Here is a 22015-nt window from a genome sequence, read left to right as displayed (position 1 = left end):
CTTACAGAGTTCCACGGAGGTGTATCTTTAGGCTGCTCTGCGTTGTTACCCGGTGCGTCACGCCCTCTTGGTAAAGACCATAAAAAATATCACTAAATATAAAGAACCATTAAAACCATTTGGTGGATTTAAAAAAAAAAAAATCTGAAAACTTAGGGAAGCATTGGGAATAAGTAAGAGCAAAAATTGGTCCCTTTTTTCCTGATGCCTCGTTAATGCACTGACTATAGGGGAAAAGTGTTGAATCAGGAGATATCTTTATTTTTTTTCACCTCACCGGACACATTAATAAGGGGTTATTCCGTAATGGATAACCCATTTAATTTAAAAAAAAAAAAAAATCTTTTTGTGTTTACAGCTCCTATGCTGACCATTGTATCTCTATGGTTGCAGTCCACAAGAAAAAAAAAAGCTTTTATTCAAACTAATTTGAGAGTGGAGATACCAGGTGGTAGCAAATGTCATCAAATAGAAAAAATACAAAACATGCTCCAGAGGAATAAAATGAAATAAAAGAAAATTGATTTAAAAAAACACAACACGTTTCGGCGGAATCCTGATCCCCAGGTGTCCAGACACCTGAGGAAGGCTGGATACTGGCGAAACGCGTAATGTTTTTTTAAATCAATTTTCTTTGATTTCATTTTATTCCATATATTAATGGTAGTTTTTCTATTTGATTACACCTGCTGCCATGGAAGCGCCCTTCACCTGGTCTCTACACGCTCATTGCGCGCTGCCGACACTCCTTTTGGGGAAATTTCCATCAGCACACCAGGTTGGCTGCACCTATTGGATTCAGTTCATACCTTTTGGAAAAGGAGCAAATAAAATGTAGTCATATGTGCAGGAACAGACTACATGCAAGATTCATTTGTTTGTAACCATGGAGTCACATCGCTCTGCATAGGAGCTGCAGACACTAAACAGTGGGACTGTATTTTTTTTTGTTTTTTTTATAATCATGACCATTTACAAAATTGCTTCATTCCTTCATGTAGGTGTCCTGAGGCAGTAAAAATGTTTGCAAAAGTGTACATACCCTTTGGATCCTCCCATAGATGTAATATATTTTCATATCATGTTTCTACTTATTTTGCAGATTTTTTTTTACTATGATTTGCTTAAAAATAAAAAAAAAATCTGTCTCTACAATGATAGGTGGTTTATTTTGATTAGAACTAGCATGAAAATCCAGGACAGGTTTGCATATAATCTCAGAAATGTTCAAAAAGTCTAATGAATGTATGGGAAAATGCAATACATGCATTCGCTAAGTAGCAGAGGGAAACTGTCAGCAGTGTGTTCCTTATTAAACTAATTCCATAATGTTACAGTGAAATCCTTTTTAGTGATGCCCCTGTAGATATCAACAGTTTTACTAAGAGGAAAAAATGATATTCTAACACTATCACAAGTCAATGTCAAGAGTCATGTGGGCGGTGCTGCAGCAGGGACTAGAACGGTTATAACCACGCCCACTCTTCCTGGATTGATGTCCTGCTCAGCACAGTTAAACACTGACCTTACGGGTTCACGTATCCTTATAATTTCATCTTGTGTTTAATGAGGAGAGTGGAGTTAGCCTTTGCCAGACATCTCTGACAAGAGGGGTTACGGACAAGGTATGGGGGGGCTTGCTTAATAAATTGTCCACACAGTCATATTAGTAAATTTTAGTTGAAGATAAAGCTTAAAGGGAACCGGTCATGTTCAAAATGGTTCCAGTTCTGCAGGTAGATGTTGTAGATCCGGAAGAGCTGATCAGATTGATGTACATTTTTGTGGGAAAAATGTCAATAAAACGTGCATTTTATTCATTAAAATCCTTGGTGTTTGTATTCATGAGTCCAGTAGGCGGTTCTACCCAGCAGGGTCGGACTGGGACTGAAATTCAGCCCTGGCTTTTGAAAGCTAACAGGCCCCTGCTGACTCCCCACACTTCTACAGATGGAATCCTACTGTTACATATACAGTTGTGGCCAAAAGTATTGACACCCCTGCAATTCTGTCAGATAACACTCAGTTTCTTCCTGAAAATGATTGCAAGCACAAATTCTTTGGTATTATTATCTTCATTTAATTTGTCTTAAATGAAAAAACACAAAAAGAATTGTCCTAAAGCCAAATTGGATATAATTCCACACCAAACATAAAAAAGAGGGTGGACAAAAGTATTGGCACTGTTCGAAAAATCATGTGATGCTTCTCTAATGTGTGTAATTAACTGCACCTGTAACTTACCTGTGGCACCTAACAGGTGTTGGCAATAACTAAATCACACTTGCGGCCAGTTGACATGGATTAAACTTGACTCAACCTCTGTCCTGTGTCCTTGTGTGTACCACATTGAGCATGGAGAAAAGAAAGAAGACCAAAGAACTGTCTGAGGACTTGAGAAACCAAATTGTGAGGAAGCATGAGCAATCTCAAGGCTACAAGTCCATCTCCAAAGACCTGAATGTTCCTGTGTCTACCGTGTGCAGTGTCATCAAGAAGCTTAAAGCCCATGGCACTGTGGCTAACCTCCCTAGATGTGGACCGAAAAGAAAAATTGACAAGAGATTTCAACGCAAGATTGTGCGGATGTTGGATAAAGAACCTCGACTAACATCCAAGCAAGTTCAAGCTGCCCTGTAGTCCGAGGGTACAACAGTGTCAACCCGTACTATCCGTCAGCGTCTGAATGAAAATGGACTGTATGGTAGGAGACCCAGGAAGACCCCACTTCTTACCCCGAGACATAAAAAAGCCAGGCTGGAGTTTGCCAAAACTTACCTGAAAAAGCCTAAAACGTTTTGGAAGAATGTTCTCTGGTCAGATGAGGCAAAAGTAGAGCTTTTTGGGCAAAGGCATCAACATAGAGTTTACAGGAGAAAAAAAAGAGACATTCAAAGAAAAAAACATGGTCCCTACAGTCAAACATGGTGGAGGTTCCCTGATGTTTTGGGGTTGCTTTGCTGCCTCTGGCACTGGACTGCTTGACCGTGTGCATGGCATTATGAAGTCAGGAGACAAATTTTGCAGCATAATGTAGGGCCCAGTGTGAGAAAGCTGGGTCTCCCTCAGAGGTCATGGGTCTTCCAGCAGGACAATGACCCAAAACACACTTCAAAAAGCACTAGAAAATGGTTTGAGAGAAAGCACTGGAGACTTCTAAGGTGGCCAGCAATGAGTCCAGACCTGAATCCCACCTGTGGAGAGATCTAAAAATGGCAGTTTGGAGAAGGCACCCTTCAAATAACAGGGACCTGGAGCCGTTTGCCAAAGAAGAATGGTCTAAAATTCCAGCAGAGCATTGTAAGAAACTCATTGATGGTTACCGGAAGCGGTTGGTCGCAGTTATTTTGGCTAAAGGTTGTGCAACCAAGTATTAGGCTGAGGGTGCCAATACTTTTGTCTGGCCCATTTTTGGAGTTTTGTGTGAAATGATCAATGTTTTGCTTTTTGCTTCATTCTCTTTTGTGTTTTTTCATTTAAGAAAAATTAAATGAAGATAATAATACCAAAGAATTTGTGTTTTCAATCATTTTCAGGAAGAAACTGAGTATTATCTGACAGAACTGCAGAGGTGTCAATACTTTTGGCCACAACTGTATTATCCTGCCTGGAGAAAATCAAGATTTACTACAAGACCAATTTTACCAATAATACTGCTATAGAAGATCAAATAATACCGCTACACCATGACTACATAATGCCAACGCATAGTGACAGAATAACGGCATTATACTAATCATTACAGGGGTTGTAAAGTTTCAGCAAGTAGTAATGCAGCCTACCAAATGTTAACAGTGTGTAATATATATGTATACCATTAGCCTTGCACTCCTCTTGTCAGTTCCAGAAGTTGTCATGTGATCACAGGTATGTGATTTACACACTCGTGGCCAAGTGCCGACTAAAGTCTCAGCCGCTCCCACTCAATGTTATAGTCTAGTCGGCATGTGACTGCAAGTAGCCAAGTCACATACTGGTAAGCATGTGACAACTGCTGGAACCGGCAAACGGAGCCTGATCCAAATGGTGTGAAATATATACACCATTAGGATTTGTTCTGAGGACATTGATATTGTTAGAAGTTTTCCAGGCTGTAGTGGCTCACTGCCTTAGCCAGATTTGCCGATGGAGAGTCCAGCTTTGCCCTTTAGTCTTCCCTGTATGACTGTGCCGCATGCAGAGATAACGGTCAGTCACTAGTAGGACCGTCCACTAAACTCATGTCAGAGCTGTCAGTTACAAGTAAGACCGCCCACTGGAATCATATGTCAGAGCTGTCAGTCACTAGTAGGACCGCCCACTGGGCTCATATGTCAGAGCTGTCAGTCACTAGTAGGACCGCCCACTAGACTCATGTCAGAGCTGTCAGCCACTAGTTGGACCGCCCATTAGACTCATGTCAGAGCTGTCAGCCACTAGTAGGACCGCCCACTGGGCTCATATGTCAGAGCTGTCAGTCACTAGTAGGCCCACGTCAGAGCTGTCAGTTACTACTAGGACCGCCCACTGGACGGATATGTCAGAGCTGTCAGATACTACTAGGACCGCCCACTGGACTGATGTCAGAGCTGTCAGTCACTAGGACCGCCCACTGGAATCATATGTCAGAGCTGTCAGTCACTAGTAGGACCGCCCACTAGACTCATGTCAGAGCTGTCAGCCACTAGTTGGACCGCCCATTAGACTCATGTCAGAGCTGTCAGTCACTAGTAGGACCACCCACTGGGCTCATATGTCAGAGCTGTCAGTCACTAGTAGGCCCACGTCAGAGCTGTCAGTTACTACTAGGACCGCCCACTGGACGGATATGTCAGAGCTGTCAGTTACTACTAGGACCGCCCACTGGACTGATGTCAGAGCTGTCAGTCACTAGTAGGACTGCCCACTGGACTCTTATGCATATAAACATCAGGGATTTAAATGAATAAAATGCAGGGTATATTGAATGTTTTCCAACAAACCTGTCACCTTGTACCTCTAGTCCGATCTGAGGACTTCATGGTATAGAGGAGAAGCTGAGCAGAGTGCTCATATGTAAAATAGTAAAATTTTTACCATAGATTTCAGTCTAGTGGTGAAAAGGCTATATGTGACCTGTATTCTTCACATAAACAGATGGGTGATACCGAAGGTGTTTTTGAAGCCGGAGGAGGAGTCACAGATGGCGACAAAGCGTCAAACAATGCTGGAAGTATAAGTAAGAAAATGAAAGCCATATCACTGACCATGAGGAAGAAGATGGGGAAAAAGTATATTAAAGCTCTTTCTGAGGTATGGAATGGATTCATATTGTGATGATTTATCAATATTTAAAGTAAAAAGTACAAAAAATGTAAAAAATATATTTACAGACACTAATTTTCCTGCAATTCATGTTTCGGGGCTTACACTGTCCTTGACACCTCAGAGACTGGGGTCTCTGCGTTCTGCTGGTTAGTTTGTGGTTGTAGGGGGTCACACTAGAGATGAGCGACTTTGCCTTTTTTCGGGTCGAGTCGGGTTTCATGAAACCCGACTTTCTCAAAAGTCGGGTCGAACGAAATCGGCCAATTATCGTGGAAAGTCGAAGGCCGACTGAAACACGAAACCCAATGCAAGTCAATGGGGAAGCAAAGTCGGCAGGGAGTGGAGGACAGGAAACACACCTACAGTGCCCATTTGAATGGCAAAAACATCAATTCTTATTACTGAAGCTTGTCAACCTTAATTTACTTCATAATAATAGTTACGCACTGAAAACTGGGGGTTATTTGGCTAAAGTTGTGGAGGGGTAGGGCTGGCTGCAGGTTTTCATGTGCCCTGGGCCAAAGAGCGCCCCTTTAACACATACCACAACTCATGCTGCTCCGATACGGCAGAGAAATAGCGGTATAGTACAATGAAAAGTACTTCACTTTTTACATCTCATGACTGATATCCATTTTAAATTCTCCAATAGCTCCAAAAACGGACAGTATCTTACTCCATACCGTATTATGGGCACCTCATAGTGCACTATACTGAGTAATGAGGCCCATATATTTCTCCATACAGAATCATTGGTCCCATATGTTTGAAACAGTATATGATGAGCTCCACATAATGCTACAGTATATGTTGGTCCCCATGGATGAAGCTCCACTGTCTTATGGGCCCAAATAATGCTCCATATATAATGGGCCCCATTTCTAATGCTCCAGTGTATAATGGGCCCCATAGATGCTCCAGTGTCTGATGTCCACCTTTGGAATGCTCCAGTGTATGGTGGGCCCCATATATCATTCTCCAGAGTATAGTGCTCGCCAAAAATTGCTGTCCTAACACTGAAAACAAATAAGTCTCCTCGCTATGGAATCCCTGTACTAGTCTGGACTCCTCCTCGTCCCCATCTTCCATCTCACTGCACTTGGCTGTTTAGGCAGAGGGCGTACAGACGTGATGTCATTGCGCTCTCTGATCAGAATATCACTGTCAGGACACGCGGAAGACGTCATGGCGATGGAGCAGGGAGAGGTAAGTATTTCAACGTTGCAAGTGCTGTGATCCGGAGCAAGCAGGGGGGCCCACTCGTTGGCGACGGCACTGGCACAGGGCCCCTCATAGTACGGCGGTGTGTGGCGGTGTGTCTGACGGCGGGTGGGGGTGGGCCCCTCCCAGCGGGTGGGGGTGGGGGTGGGGGTGTGGGCCCCTCCCACCGGCAGAGACACTTTTGCATACCGGATATAACTTCAAGAGAAATGTGTTGTCTTCCAGGTGCAAAAATTAAAGATGTGTCTGACAGGATATCAGGACTCTTCAGACCTACAGATGACTACCCATTCCTGCTACTACATGTGGGGACAAATGACACTGCAAGAAACGACCTGGAAACCATCTGCAGAGACTTTGAAGACTTAGGCAAGAAAGTGAAAGAACTGGGAGCGCAGGTGGTCTTCTCTTCCATCCTCCCAGTGGATGGCCATGGAACAAGGAGGTGGAATAAGATTCTGCAGGTGAACAACTGGCTACGTCGATGGTGCCGTCAGCAACGATTTGGATTTCTGGATCACGGAGTGAACTACTTATACGATGGACTACTTGCTAGAGATGGGGTGCACCTTACGAAGACTGGTAAGCATGTATTTGGAAGTCGCCTTGCTACACTTGTAAGGAGAGCTTTAAACTAGAACAACATGGGAAGGGAAGCAAAAGACCAGAAAAAGCCATACACCTGACAAATGCTATTGAGAACTCTGCTATTAGAAGTGGAAAGGAAGAACAAAGACGAAAGAATCTAATTAATAAAAATATTGGAGAAAGAGAAACCAATCACAAACTAAAATGTTTCTATACTAATGCACAAAGCATGGGCAACAAACAAGGAGAATTGGAACTACTAACACAGGAAAAGAAATATGATGTCATTGGAATCACTGAAACTTGGTGGGACAATACACATGATTGGAATACAAGACTAGAAGGATACAACTTATTTGCAAGAAACAGACTTGATAAACGAGGAGGGGGTGTCGCATTGTATGTTCGAAACGCGTATATCTGCACAGAGATTGAAGCTTCAGAGACTGGGAGTTCTGTGGAAACAGTTTGGGTAAGAATACAAGGACAGAACAATGGAAAGGACACCATTGTAGGCATTTACTACAGGCCGCCTGTGCAAGCTGAAGCTATGGATGAACTCTTTATGCATCAAATGGCCAAGTTCTCCAAAAAATATGACATAGTTGTCATGGGAGATTTCAACTATCCAGACATTTGTTGGGAATCTCTCTCAGGCAAAACTAACAGGTCAAGGAAATTCTTATCCTCTCTTGCTGACAACTTTATCTTCCAAAAGGTAAGGGAGAAAACAAGGGGAACTGCTACCTTGGATCTAATCCTTATAAACAGGGAGGAAATGGTTGAGGAGGTAAAAGTGGCTGGGACCCTAGGAGGTAGCGACCATGCTATTTTAGAATTTTGGATAACTAGAGGCGGAAGACCTGTGAAGACTCAGACGTCAAGGTTAGATTTCAGAAAGGCAGATTTTAAGGGATTCAGAAAGAGAATTGGAGGGATCCAATGGCTGGATATCCTTAAAGACAAAAATGTCCAGGAAGGATGGGAAATCTTGAAAAATGAAATTCTCAAAGCACAGTTGTTAACAATTCCGAAAAGAGGGAAGAATAGGAAGCAGTTAAGGAAACCAGGATGGATGAACACAGAACTTAAGCACATGCTAAAAAGGAAGAAAAAAATGTTTATAAAATGGAAAGAGGGAGGCATATCTAAAGAAGAATATAATGCTGTCTGCAGAACCTGCAGGGCACAAATCAGATTAGCTAAAGCTGAAAATGAATTGAGGCTTGCAAGAGATGTCAAAAGCAATAATAAAGGATTTTGGGGATATGTCAAAAGTAAAAGAAAAGTCAAAGATGCTATAGGATTTTTACAGGATGAAAATGATGAATTGGTAAGACAGGATGTTGAGAAGGCTGAACTTTTAAATTCCTATTTTGCATCTGTTTTCTCTCGGAAAGGAAATGTAACATCAACTGTTATTCACTGTCCTATTAAGGGAATAGAAGAATCCAGGATATCTATAAACAGAAAGATAGTGAGGAAACACTTAGCTAGCCTAAATGAATTCAAGTCTCCAGGTCCAGATGAATTACACCCCAGAGTACTGAAGGAGATAGCAGAAGAAATTTTTGAACCCCTCTCTATAATCTTTGAAAATTCTTGGAGAACAGGAGAAGTGCCAGAAGACTGGAGAAGAGCAAATGTTGTTCCTATCTTCAAAAAGGGTAAGAAGGTGGACCCAGGTAACTATAGGCCGGTGAGTCTGACTTCTATACCAGGAAAGATCTTTGAACAAATTATTAAACAACATGTATGTCAATACCTGGATAAGAATGAAGTGATTAAACAGAGTCAGCATGGGTTTGTAACTAATAAGTCATGTCAGACTAACTTAATTTCCTTCTATGACGGTATCACTGATTGGGTGGATCAAGGAAATGCTGTAGATATAGTATATCTTGACTTCAGCAAAGCATTTGACAAAGTCTCTCATACAATCCTTATTGAAAAAATGATTAAGTATGGAATGGACAAGGCAACTGTTAGGTGGATTCATAACTGGCTTAGTGATCGGACCCAAAGAGTGGTCGTAAATGGCTGCACATCCAGTTGGAAGAATGTCTCAAGTGGGGTACCACAGGGCTCTGTCCTGGGCCCTGTATTGTTCAACATCTTTATCAACGATTTAGATGAAGGAATTGAGGGTAAACTGATTAAATTTGCTGATGACACAAAGCTAGGAGGGATAGCTAATACTAGAGAAGAGAGAGAGAGGATTCAAAAAGATTTAAATCAACTGGAGAAGTGGGCAGCAACTAACAGAATGGTTTTTAACAGGGAGAAATGCAAAGTACTACATCTGGGCAATAAAAATGGAAAAAGCATATATAGAATGGGAGGAATAGGGCTAAGTGACAGCACATGTGAAAAAGACTTGGGTATACTAATAGATCACAGACTGAATATGAGTCAACAGTGTGATGCAGCAGCAAAAAAGGCAAATGCAATTCTAGGATGTATTAACAGAAGCATACAGTCTAGATCACGTGAAGTCATTATTTCCCTCTACTCCTCTTTGGTCAGACCTCATCTGGAATATTGTGTCCAGTTTTGGGCACCACATTTTAAAAAAGACATCAACAAACTGGAGCAAGTTCAGAAAAGAGCGACCAGAATGGTGACCGGTCTGCAAACCCTGTCTTATGAGGAAAGGTTGCAGGATTTGGGAATGTTTAGTTTGCAAAAGAGAAGACTGAGAGGAGACTTAATAGCTGTCTACAAATATCTAAAGGGCTGTCACATTGTAGAAGGATCAACTTTATTCTCATTTGCACAAGGAAAGACTAGAAGCAATGGGATGAAACTGAATGGGAGGAGACACAGATTAGATATTAGAAAAAACTTTTTGACAGTTAGAGTGATCAATGAGTGGAACAGGCTGCCACGAGAAGTGGTGAGTTCTCCTTCAATGGAAGTCTTCAAACAGAGGCTGGACAGACATCTGACTGGGATGATTTAGCGAATCCTGCTTTGAGCAGGGGGTTGGACCAGATGGCACAGGAGGTCCCTTCCAACTCTACGATTCTATGATTCTACTATGAGGGACCCTGTGCCAGTGCCATCGCCCATGAGTATGCCCCCCACCTGCTCAAGGAACCTGCACTTTCATTTGCAACTTCCTCTTTGTCACCTTGTAAGGTGGTATAGTATGCGGGAAGGGGAACCTGAGTTTCCAGAGGGTCACATTCTGGCTGTGTAGAGTGTGAGGGGAATGTAGTAGTCTGGGTCAATGGACAAGCAGAATCATCTAGCAGTGGCTGGGCATCAGTGCACTTGTGGCGTCCCCAGGAGTACGGTCGCCACAGTAGCATTACCTTCCTCCTAGGGAGTGTGATGTCATGCTTGGGAGCAACGAAGGATCTCTCTAGCAGTTCAACCAACACACAACACATTTCCCACTCCAGGCCAGCAGGGAGATCTCTGAACCTGACTGCTGAGGAGCTGCTCTCTGTGGTCGGGAGGAGGTAAGTTAGGGCACTCTGTGCAGGGAAGGGGAAGTGTGTGGACGTGAGAAGGGGAGCTGGTGGCTGGGCAGAGTTAAGGCTCACTCCTAGCTGGAGCGCATGGTCCGGATTCCGGTCTCCGAGTTTGTAGGGACACTGACGTTCCTGCAGCCGAAACCGGAGGAAGTACCAGTTGTAAATGCCCTGTACCCAACTAAGGCTCGGAGGACCCAGCATCGACGTGTGGGAGCCAGAAGTAAAAGGCTACGGCTGCCTGCCATACGAGAAAGTTCCAAAAGAGTCAACAGGGGGAACTTCATTGAACTCAGCACTGCAAATACCTCAGATAAGCGCTAGAACGGAGGCCACACTACCTATCTGCAGAGAGAGAATTCCAAATTGGCTTCCAGGCTGACCAACTCCTTCTCCATCTGTACTCTTGGTCCTGGACGGCACTTACCAAGTACAGGTAAAGGAACTGCATATCTGTGTCTGTCATCTTTCTCCTGCGCCTGGCGCACGGCTCTGCTACATCCTGCACTGCACACCATCTACCAACTCTTTCATCTTCCCTGCAACTACGTCCCTACCTGTGCAGGGCTTCTACATCTTAGCTGCACCACAACATCTGTCCCAGAGAAGCGACACTGCAGCGCTGATCAATCTAATCAGAAACGACAGGTGGCGTCATATATCATTCACCTATAAACGTAATTCACCCCTTTGCATGGACGCCCAGGGACACGGAACGGGTCACCACCACCGTGACACATCCCTGTGAGACACCGGCCCAGTACCAATTAACCCCACTGCCCTGGCTGGCCACCCACACTCCATGTCTGATTCATCTTGGACTTGGGAATTCACGACTTGACTTGATAACCCAGGCATGGTATGATAGAAAGAGCTACATGGACTAATGTGAAGTGTGGCCTGCTGCATCATTCACTTTTGGTGGGGGTGAAGGACACAAGGAAAGGGGTTCTTCCTGACCAGGAGCCAGCACTTGACGACTCAGTGCTTGCATTTTTTGAAATTTCAGAAGAAATTCGTCTGTTTCGGCAATGTAAGCCAAAACCAGTTCCTCATGCTCCGCCTTTAAAAGCGGTTAACCTACTCCCAGAAAAGGTAGCCTTCCAGGCGTTCCAGAGCCAGACCATGACGCAGGCTCAACACCTCCTGCCTTAGCTGCTATTGTGCTTTTGCCACTACCAGCAGATGCACCACCAACACCATCATTACCAGCTGGCAACCCCCGCCCACTTCCACGGCCTCTTCCACCATACTTCTTCATTTTTTTGAAAAAGGTACCCAAAATAACAACAGCTATATGGTACTGTAAAACAAGGTAAAGGGTCTATAGAGTATTGGTGAGAATTTGAATCTCACTGTAGACTGGAAGACGCTGAACTATTGTCCCAGGCCCAGTATAGATTACACCGCTATGTGACAGGCAGAAATTGGCTGGTGTATGAGAAGGCAAAAGCTGTATAGAGTATTGGTGAGAATTTGAAACTCAATGTAGATTGGAGGACGCTGAACTATTGTCTCAGACCCAGTATAGATTACACCGCAATGTGACAGGCAGAAATTGGCTGCTGTATGAGAAGGCAAAAGCTGTATAGAGTATTAGTGAGAATTTTAATCTCAATGTAGATTGGAGGATGCTGAACTATTGTCTCAGGCCCAGTATAGATTACACCGCAATGTGACAGGCAGAAATTGGCTGGTGTATGAGAAGGCAGAAGCTGTATAGAGTATTGGTGAGAATTTGAATCTCAATGTAGATTGGAGGACGCGGAACTATTGACTCAGGCCCAGTATAGATTACACCGCAATGTGACAGGCAGAAATTGGCTGGTGTATGAGAAGGCAAAAGCTGTATAGAGTATTGGTGAGAATTTTAATCTCAATGTAGATTGGAGGACACTGAACTATTGTCTCAGGCCCAGTATAGATTACACCGCTATGTGACAGGCAGAAATTGGCAAGTGTATGAGAAGGCAGAAGCTGTATAGAGTATTGGTGAGAATTTGAATCTCACTGTAGATTGGAGGACGATGAACTATTGTCTCAGGCCCAAGACAGATTACACCGCAATGTGACAGGCAGAAATTGCCTAGTGTATGACTAACTACAAGGTATATACACTCACTGGCCACTTTATTAGGTACACCATGCTAGTAAGGGGTTGGACCCCCTTTTGCCTTCAGAACTGCCTCAATTCTTCGTGGCAGAGATTCAACAAGGTGCTGGAAGCATTCCTCAGAGATTTTGGACCATATTGACATGATGGCATCACACAGTTGGCGCAGATTTGTCGGCTGCACATCCCTGATGCGAATCTCCCGTTCCACCACATCCCAAAGATGCTCTATTGGATTGAGATCTGGTGACTGAGGAGGCCATTTGAGTACAGTAAACTCATTGTCATGTTCAAGAAACCAATCTGAGATGATTCGAGCTTTATGACATGGTGCATTATCCTGCTGAAAGTAGCCATCAGATGTTGGGTACATTGTGGTCATAAAGGGATGGACATGGTCAGCAACAATACTCAGGTAGGCTGTGGCGTTGCAACGATGCTCAATTGGTACCAAGGGGCCCAAAGAGTGCCCAGAAAAAATTCCCCACACCATGACACCACCACCACCAGCCTGAACAGTTGATACAAGGCAGGATGGATCCATGCTTTCATGTTGTTTACGCCAAATTCTGACCCTACCATCCGAATGTCGCAGCAGAAATCGAGACTCATCAGACCAGGCAACGTTTTTCCAATCTTCTACTGTCCAATTTCGATGAGCTTGTGCAAATTGTAGCCTCAGTTTCCTGTTCTTAGCTGAGAGGAGTGGTACCCAGTGTGGTCTTCTGCTGCTGTAGCCCATCTGCCTCAAAGTTCGACGCACTGTGCGTTCAGAGATGCTCTTCTGCCTACCTTGGTTGTAACGGGTGGCAATTTGAGTCACTGTTGCCTTTCTATCAGCTCGAACCAGTCTGCCCATTCTCCTCTGACCTCTGGCATCAACATGGCATTTCCGGCCACAGAACTGCCGCTCACTGGATTTTTTTTCTTTTTCGGACCATTCTCTGTAAACCCTAGAGATGGTTGTGCGTGAAAATCCCAGTAGATCAGCAGTTTCTGAAATTCTCAGACCAGCCCTTCTGGCACCAACAATCATGCCACGTTCAAAGGCACTCAAATCACCTTTCTTCCCCATACTGATGCTCGGTTTGAACTGCAGGAGATTGTCTTGACCATGTCTACATGCCTAAATGCACTGAGTTGCCGCCATGTGATTGGCTGATTAGAAATTAAGTCTTAACACACAGTTGGACAGGTGTACCTAATAAAGTGGCCAGTGAGTGTATAGAATTGGGCAGAATTGGAATCTCCCTAGAGTGTAGGTCTGTAAGAACGGACAATCTCCTCGACTTTTCCTTACAGAGTCACACATGTAGATAGCTTCAATTTGGCCGTGATAACAGCCGTTACACGGTACTGAGAGAGGAGCGTGCATGTACACCGCTGTATGGTGTATGTAAAATTGTCAAGCTCCGTGTTTTTGAATACGGACTGACACACGCTGTCTCTCTCTAGTTTTGAATGTAATCAAACAGCAAATATACTAAACTGTTTGAAAAACGGACATAACTATAAGGTGTAGGTCTGTAAGAACGGACAAACTCCTCGACTTTTCCTTACAGAGTCACACACGTAGATAGCTTCAATTTGGCCGTGATAACAGCCGGTACACGGTACTGTGTGAGGAGCGTACACCGCTGTATACGGTGTGTGAAAAAAAATGAACGCTCAGTAACTCACCAGGACAAAACAATAAAATTTTGACTGCTTTGAAAAAAGCAGTTTGCTCAGCAGTGTGAAAACAGCAATGTAGCTATCAGGGAGCCTTAAAAGGCAGCCTAATAACCAACAGAGCTGATGCACCGAAATATAGCCTCCCCTTGCACTGCACAGTACCTGGTGTGTTGTACAGGCAAAATCGCTAGCAGCAGAAGTAGTTTTTGGTATCTTCTTGCCTGCCTAACGCTCTCCCTACAGAATCAGCAGCAGCTCTCCCTATTCTGAGATCAGCATAAGTAACATGGCGGTCGGCGTGCACGCCCTTTTATACCCCCTGTGACGCCACACAAAGCAAGCCAATCACTTGCATGCCCTTCACAAACATGGTGGTAACCGCTGCCTATGTCATCACGTTGCCCACAGTGTCCGTTCTTCCTGATTGGCTGAAAAACGGCGCAAAAGCATCTTTGGAAAGGCGACTTTCGATGGTCGCCGACCTCGTGGCCGACCTCACGCTAAGGTCGGGTTTCGTTTCATGAAACCCGACTTTGGCGAAAGTCGGCGACTTTTGAATTTTTTCGACCCGTTTCGCTCAACTCTAGGTCACACCACTGCTCACAAATTGATGGCTTATCGCAAAGGTCGCCATAGACCTTAGCTCTCTGTGCTATGCTTTTTGAGACAGCTGATGGCCATTTCTACAGACTAATCATGTATGTGTATGGAGGAGTCTGGAGAGAGAGAGCTGTGGGCCGACAGCTAGCTCTCCAACCTTACAATGCCCATTGAGTTCAGGCGAGCATACATGTGTTTTCAGTGGAGTAAAGAAAATAAAAGGATAGGGTATTGTAAATAAACATGATGTGAGTGGCTTGAGAGGTCTCCCTGGTCAGAACCGCTGAGCTCAGTGATTGGCTGCAGCGCTGCAAATAATAACAGACTTTGGGAGCAGTGGTGAAGACTCGGCACTGGACCTGTGGTGGGTGAATAAAGCTCGGTTTGTGTAAAGATAAATAAACTGTGCCTGGGGACAGTGGTTTTCTAAAAAAACGAAAGAAAACTTACAAATGGGGAAATAGAAAAAAAAAAACTCCACTACTCAGACAACCCTTTCTGAATCACTATGTCCCCCCCTTCTCTGGTAAAATAATAACATCTAAACTCACCTCTGGTGCTGGCATCGTTGCGCGCTGGCTCTTTGTGGCTTGCCTGACATTGTTGTGTCACACAATCCCTGCAGCCAATCATCGCTGGTTCCAGTCTTCCATCCTTTTGACAAATCATACATTCAGATTAAGTTAGAGCTACAGCTGCTCCCTCACTTCCTCCAGATGGGTAGAGTGAAGCCAGCACCGATTAGCCGCAGGAAGATCCAGTGCCGACACCACTGGAATGGAGCCAGCACTGAAGGTGAGTATAGGTGTTTAGAAAGGGGTGTGCAAGTAGTGGACAACCGCATTGAGTAGTAGTATCTTATACCCCTTAAGGGCATACCTAGAAAACCCCTTTAAACGAAGAATATCACTCTTCTTTCTTGGATATACAGTGTAAATGATTCATGTATTTACCTTGTTTCTGTGTTTTTTACTATACCATATTCAACCTTGTAAACTTTATAGACATAATAAAGGTTACAAAACTAGAAAATAAAAATGTGAACTTCCATTTTATTACTTATCACTTTATTTCTTTTATATTTAGAGTGAAGATGTTGAAGGGACATTTTCTTACCGAGACAGCGACCCTACAGGAGTACTCGCTGCAGAAAAAGTCACTCTGAGAGCCAGTGAATCAGTTGAAAGTCTTTATAGTCTCAACAGTGGTCAAAGTTCATCCAGTAAGTGCCCATAAAAAGTTCTTAAATGGGGACATAAAGAATAAGATCTTTTTTTGTGTGTGAAAATTGTGGATTTAAGTCATTTTTCAGTTGTAAATTGACCACAATAAGGATGCCGTGCTACTAGTGAGAAAATGCCATAATGAAACCCGCTGCAATAGACATAAGAAGCAGCTATGGATTACGCTGACATGTAAATAATATGGCACTTACCTATGAGTGCTCCGGATTACTTGCCGGTCTAGAGGATCCAAAAGAGGTGTAGTGCTGGAATCCGGATAAGCACTCCTAGGCAGCCCAGATACCACTCCTAGGCAGCCCAGGTACCACTCCTAGGCAGCCCAGGTACCACTCCTAGGCAGTCCAGGTACCACGCCTAGGCAGTCCAGGTACCACACCTAGGCAGTCCAGGTACCATGCCTAGGCAGTCCCCGATACCGCAGCTGCTGATACTATGGGTCGGGTTCGCTGGACAGGGACATTAGAGCAAAGTCATAGACAGGGAGGATTCAGAGACTGGTAGACAGACCGGATAATGTGGACTTCGGGGATAGGTTCTTGTTCAGGCTCACATGTTTCGGGAGATCGCTCAGATATCGCCGGAGTGGTTTCAGGATAACGTATAAACTACAGCAGACTAAAGGGACTGTTAGAAGCCTGTGTGGTGTGAACAGGGGAAGGAGGGAGAAGAGCGCGAGGACGCTGCTGAAGCCGGGGCGGTAAGTATGTCTGTTTCCCAGCATGGAGAGAGCAGGGGAATCATGCAGGGGCATCATCAACGGCCGCTACAATTACAATGTGAATATAGCAAAAAGTATTAAAATGTAACAGACATATAGGAATAACTGCAAACCTTCCTCTAGGTGGTGTCACCAGTTGCTCTGATGGAACCAGTAACAGGGACAGCTTTAGACTTGATGATGACATTCCTTATACTGGTCCATTCTGTGGTCGAGCAAAAGTCCATACTGACTTTATCCCCAGCCCGTACGATGGAGAGTCCTTGAAAATAAAGGTAAAGCACTAGCTGAAAATAAAATGAGCTACTACTGGACAGGGTCTTCCTGCAATACATTATAGCGGAATTTATCATTTGATTTGTGCCATCTTTATGGCAATAAAAGGTTGCCATTTACAGCACACACTATATTTGCGCTATTTCCGTCGCCACTTTTGAAAAATGATGAGAAAAATGGCCCGTGGTTAGCGGGAAGCTGAGCGGCCAACAACAGTCTGATATATTTATTAAAAGAGTCGTTTACTACTTTATAACAATTGCTAATGGGCCATCGTTAGCAGAAAAATAAATTAAAAAACCCTCATCTACCGTACTGGAGCTGATGCTCCCTTCTCCCACTGGCATCACCCTCCGAACTCCTGGCGTCCTCTTCTGACGATCGTTGTGCGCTGATCGTCTGCAGCCTTTACATTCCATCCGAGTAGGAGGAAATTCTGATTGACTGCAGTACTGAACATGAAGTATCTTGCCAGAAATGGAAGCCAGGAGCCCGGAGGGGGATGTTAGCAGCAGTACAGAACAGCATCCCGGAGAACATGCCTTTTTTGGCTCTACCACCATCCTGTGCCTAGTAAGAGATGGACAACCCCTTTAAGTTTAAAGCCAAAAAATACCGTCTGCTCAAGTAGATGTAGATTTCAGGGGAAATGTATTAATCTATTTCTGCAACAATTATTTCACAAAAAAAAATAATTAAATTATGGTATTTCATTTGCGTTATAATTTGCAACTTTTTTTTCTACCTTGCAAGGTTCATCAGGTGGGGACAGGGCCAGAGAGTTTTTGTCACATAGATGATTGATGCAGCCACATAATGGTGCAAATTGTAGAGCAATTGTACAGAGCAGGTGCAAATTAAAATTTCTGTCTCTAGGCCCATCCAACATGATGGTCCCAAAACTCCCAATCCCAACATATAAGTCCTACTCTGTAATGAGAGATGACATGGCGCCGCTGTGAACAGAGTGGATGTCTTCTGTTCATTACTTTACGTGCTTGAAAAATGTGTTCGAGTCCACCGGCTGCATGTCTTGTGGCTGTTTAACTTCTATGGATGATCAATGTGATCAGCAGTCTGGAAATCTAACATGTGCGATTGACCTCTTCCCTGGGCATCAGTCGGCCAGTGCCCCTGTGCACATTAGACCATTAGCCAAACCTGTTGATATCGGAGGGTTCAGCCGACAGTAGTCCATTATGTATGGTGGCCTTAAAGGCACATTTAGGGAGGACAATTTCAGCCCATCAACAAGCATCAACAATACACAAACCAACTGCACTCACGGTCTTGGTCTATTCATATGGGCCAACGACAATGTGGACATAATGATTGCGGCATGCTGTCAGCGGCACATCCCTGGTTCTGGGGTGATGTGCTGCTGACCATATTGATTTTTTTCTGGCATAAACAATCAAATTACCTAACAAAGGAGCCCTTTAGTTGTTCATCAGCAGATCTGCGGCATGTTTTCACTGGCCGGGGATTGGGAAGGAGCATTTTTATTAATGCTGGTTCACTTACTACCTGCTCGTGTAAACAGGTCCTTTACTCAAACCAATTTCATCACCTCTAAGGATTTGTGCATTCGGCATATTCGCATAGATTTTAGGCAGAAGATGCTTCAAGAAAATGCTGGTGGTGTTTTCCATGAACTGTATTTTTTTTAATTTCATATATAACATAACAGCGGCTTCCAAGCAAAAGCCGCCAGGAGAATGGACCGATCACTTCTTTTAACAGATTCCCGGCTTTCAGAGTAAAAAAGTTATAAGGGACAGAATATATGCACACCAAGTAGTTTTGACATTTTTATGTATATGTTCATTTTTTTTTCATGCTTTTTCATGAAGGTTTCAGGTACAATCCATCTGAAAACGGCTTTGTGTGCACATACCCTAAGATTGGTCTGATTGAGTAGAATTCTGCTTGTGTAAGCCCAGCCTCTCTCTCTTTATCATTGTTTTTCAGAAAGGTGACATCATAGATATCATCTGTAAAACCCCCATGGGTATCTGGACTGGCATGCTGAACAACAAAGTCGGGAATTTTAAATTTATATATGTAGATATCATATCTGAGGAGGAAGCTCCCAAGAGAATAGTAAGAAGGAGAAGTAAGCGGCCAAGGCCAAAAACATTGCTAGAACTTCTGGAAAGATTCAATTTACAGGTAAAAAAAGCAGCGTAACAAAAAATGGTTTTGCTTAAGGTGCTATTGACATGAAATTCTCCCCAGATGTCAGTAACAACCTACCCAATCCACACAGGCAAAGAAATCAAACCATAGACGTCCATAAGTTAAGATATGTGTAATAATGAGAAATTACACCATGGATAAAGTATTGAACACAAGAAGGAAGAGAGATGCAAAACGCCATGGAAAGTCATGACACAGCTGAAATCTATCTGTAAAGCAATCCTGTCACTTAGTGAAAAATAATATCAGCTGGTTCAACTGATGGTCTATAAAAAAGGAGTCTCATTTCCAAGTTGCCACACAAGAAACATCTCATGATGGGTTAAACAAGTGAGCTGTCTCAAGACCTTCGCAACTTTATTGTTGCAAAATATACTAAAGCCTTAGTTGTTGACAGCCTCAAGACACTTCCTGTATGGAGAAACTAGTCACATACATTGCTCAGGTGTGATTTTCGTCAATTCTTCCACACAAACACTCTTAAAATCCTGAAGGTCCAGTGGGCACCTTCTATGAACTCTGAGCTTTAGTTCATGCCATAAGTTTTGTGTTGGATTCATGTCAGGTGATTGGCTCCGCCATTTTAGCAGCTTTATTTTTTCTCTGAAACCAAATGAGAGTTTCTTTGGCTCTGTTTTTGATTATTGTCTGTCACGACTCCCGGGTATTACTGCTGCGAGGAGAGCTGCGAGCAGAGAACCAGGTGACTAACCAGATAACAACCAGGACCTGAACCATGTGACAGAGTAGGAGGTGGTCGGGGGCAGAGCCAGACGCCGGGGTGCAGAGCAGATGATAAACAGAGGAGAGTAGTAAAACAAGCCAAGATCAGAACCAGGAGATCACGAGGTACCAAAGTGGTGAGACAAGGGATTGTCAGAAGGGAAGCCAGAGGTCAGAAATCCAAAAGAACAAACAGAGTACCGCACGGAGAGCAAGCAAACAAGTGCAAACCGAGCACACACTCTAGGGGTCAGACACACAGACTAGAAGTATAGCTGACATGGAATCCTAGTCCGGAGTGAGTATAAATGCCTCTCCTAGATTTAAAGGGAGGCCATCAAAATTAACCCTGAGAGAACATTATTATTATTATTTATTGTTATAGCGCCATTTATTCCATGGTGCTTTACATGTAAGGAGGGGTATACATAATAAAAACAAGTACAATAATGTTAAACAATACAAGTCATAACTGGTACAGGAGGAGAGAGGACCCTGCCCACGAAGGCTTACAATCTACAAGGGATGGGTGAGAATACAGTAGGCGAGGGTAGAGCTGTTCATGCAGCGGTTTGGTCGATCGGTGGTTACTGCAGGTTATAGGCTTGTCAGGAGAGGTGGGTCTTCAGGCTCTTTTTGAAGGTTTCGATGGTAGGTGAGAGTCTGATATGTTGTGGTAGAGAGTTCCAGAGTAGGGGTGATGCGCGAGAGAAATCTTGTATGCGATTGTGGGAAGAGGAGATAAGAGGGGAGTAGAGAAGGAGATCTTGTGAGGATCAGAGGTTGTGTGCAGGAAAGTACCGGGAGACGAGGTCACAGATGTATGGAGGAGACAGGTTGTGGATGGCTTTGTATGTCATGGTTAGGGTTTTGTACTGGAGTCTCTGGGCAATGGGGAGCCAGTGAAGGGATTGACAGAGGGGAGAAGCTGGGGAATAGTGGGGGGACAGGTGGATTAGTCGGGCAGAAGAGTTTAGAATAGATTGGAGGGGTGCGAGAGTGTTCGAGGGGAGGCCACAGAGCAGGAGGTTGCAGTAGTCAAGGCGAGAGATGATGAGGGCATGGACTAGGGTTTTTGCAGATTTTTGGTTGAGGTTGACATTAGCCATGTCCTAACCATGACATTGTCTTTCTGAAATGTTCACCCTCTTATCAGCTTCATCATCCTAGAAGATGGCATAAGATTTTTTTATCAAGAATGTCTCGGTGCATTTGTATATTCACCATTGCTTCAATTATATGAAGTTTGCCAGTGGCATATGCTGAAAAACAGTCCCACACCATGAGGTTTCCATGTTCAAACTTCCCTGTTGGTAAGGTGTTTTTGGGATGCTATGCAGTGCCTTTTGGCCTTCAAACTTGGTGCGTATTATGACATCCAAAGAGATTGCTTTTGACTTTAACTGACCAGACTATATCCCTTCAGTATTTCACAGGTTTGTTTAAATGTTGTTGAGCAAACTTTAAATGTACTTGAACATGACTTTTCTTTAGCATAGGCGTCGTGTGGTGAGCGTGCATACAGGCCATGAAGGATGAGTGCATTACTTACAGTTTTCTTTGAAACACCGCTGCACGACCAGCTCTACCCTCGCCTACTGTATTACCACCCATCCCTTGAAGATTGTGAGCCCTCGCGGGCAGGGTCCTCTCTCCTCCTGTACCAGTTATGACTTGTATTGTTTAAGATTATTGTACTTGTTTTTATGTATACCCCTCCTCACATGTAAAGCGCCATGGAATAAATGGCGCTATAACAATAAATAATAATAATAATAATAATAATAAACAATTGTACCTGCTGATTCCAGGTCCTTCTGCAGCTCTCCACAGATGGTCTTCGTCTCTTGGACAACTCTTCTGATAATTCTTTTCATTCCTCTGTCTGAAATCT

At 43.8% G+C, this 22015-nt stretch overlaps 1 protein-coding gene and 1 long non-coding RNA gene across 4 annotated transcripts in view; one reads left to right on the top strand and one right to left on the bottom strand.

The window, feature by feature from the left end:
* Window positions 1-22015, bottom strand: part of LOC141097361 (uncharacterized) — a 170789-nt gene that overhangs the window by 133368 nt on the left and 15406 nt on the right. The gene's annotated exons all lie outside the window — the stretch shown is intronic.
* SAMSN1 (SAM domain, SH3 domain and nuclear localization signals 1) overlaps window positions 1-22015 on the top strand; it is a 163987-nt gene that overhangs the window by 130447 nt on the left and 11525 nt on the right. For both annotated transcript variants that reach the window (XM_073584472.1, XM_073584473.1), the window contains 4 exons: window positions 5116-5271; window positions 16048-16183; window positions 17047-17198; window positions 19171-19371. In XM_073584472.1, the coding sequence (XP_073440573.1) occupies window positions 5116-5271; window positions 16048-16183; window positions 17047-17198; window positions 19171-19371 (645 nt within the window). The remainder of the gene's footprint in view (window positions 1-5115; window positions 5272-16047; window positions 16184-17046; window positions 17199-19170; window positions 19372-22015) is intronic.

The sequence above is a fragment of the Dendrobates tinctorius genome, unplaced genomic scaffold, assembly GCF_039654945.1.
Source record: "Dendrobates tinctorius isolate UK_male_01 unplaced genomic scaffold, ASM3965494v1 ptg000084l, whole genome shotgun sequence".
Taxonomy (NCBI): domain Eukaryota; kingdom Metazoa; phylum Chordata; class Amphibia; order Anura; family Dendrobatidae; genus Dendrobates; species Dendrobates tinctorius.
The sequence above is the reverse complement of the archived record's forward strand: the minus strand, read 5'-3'. Positions and strand labels throughout refer to the sequence as shown.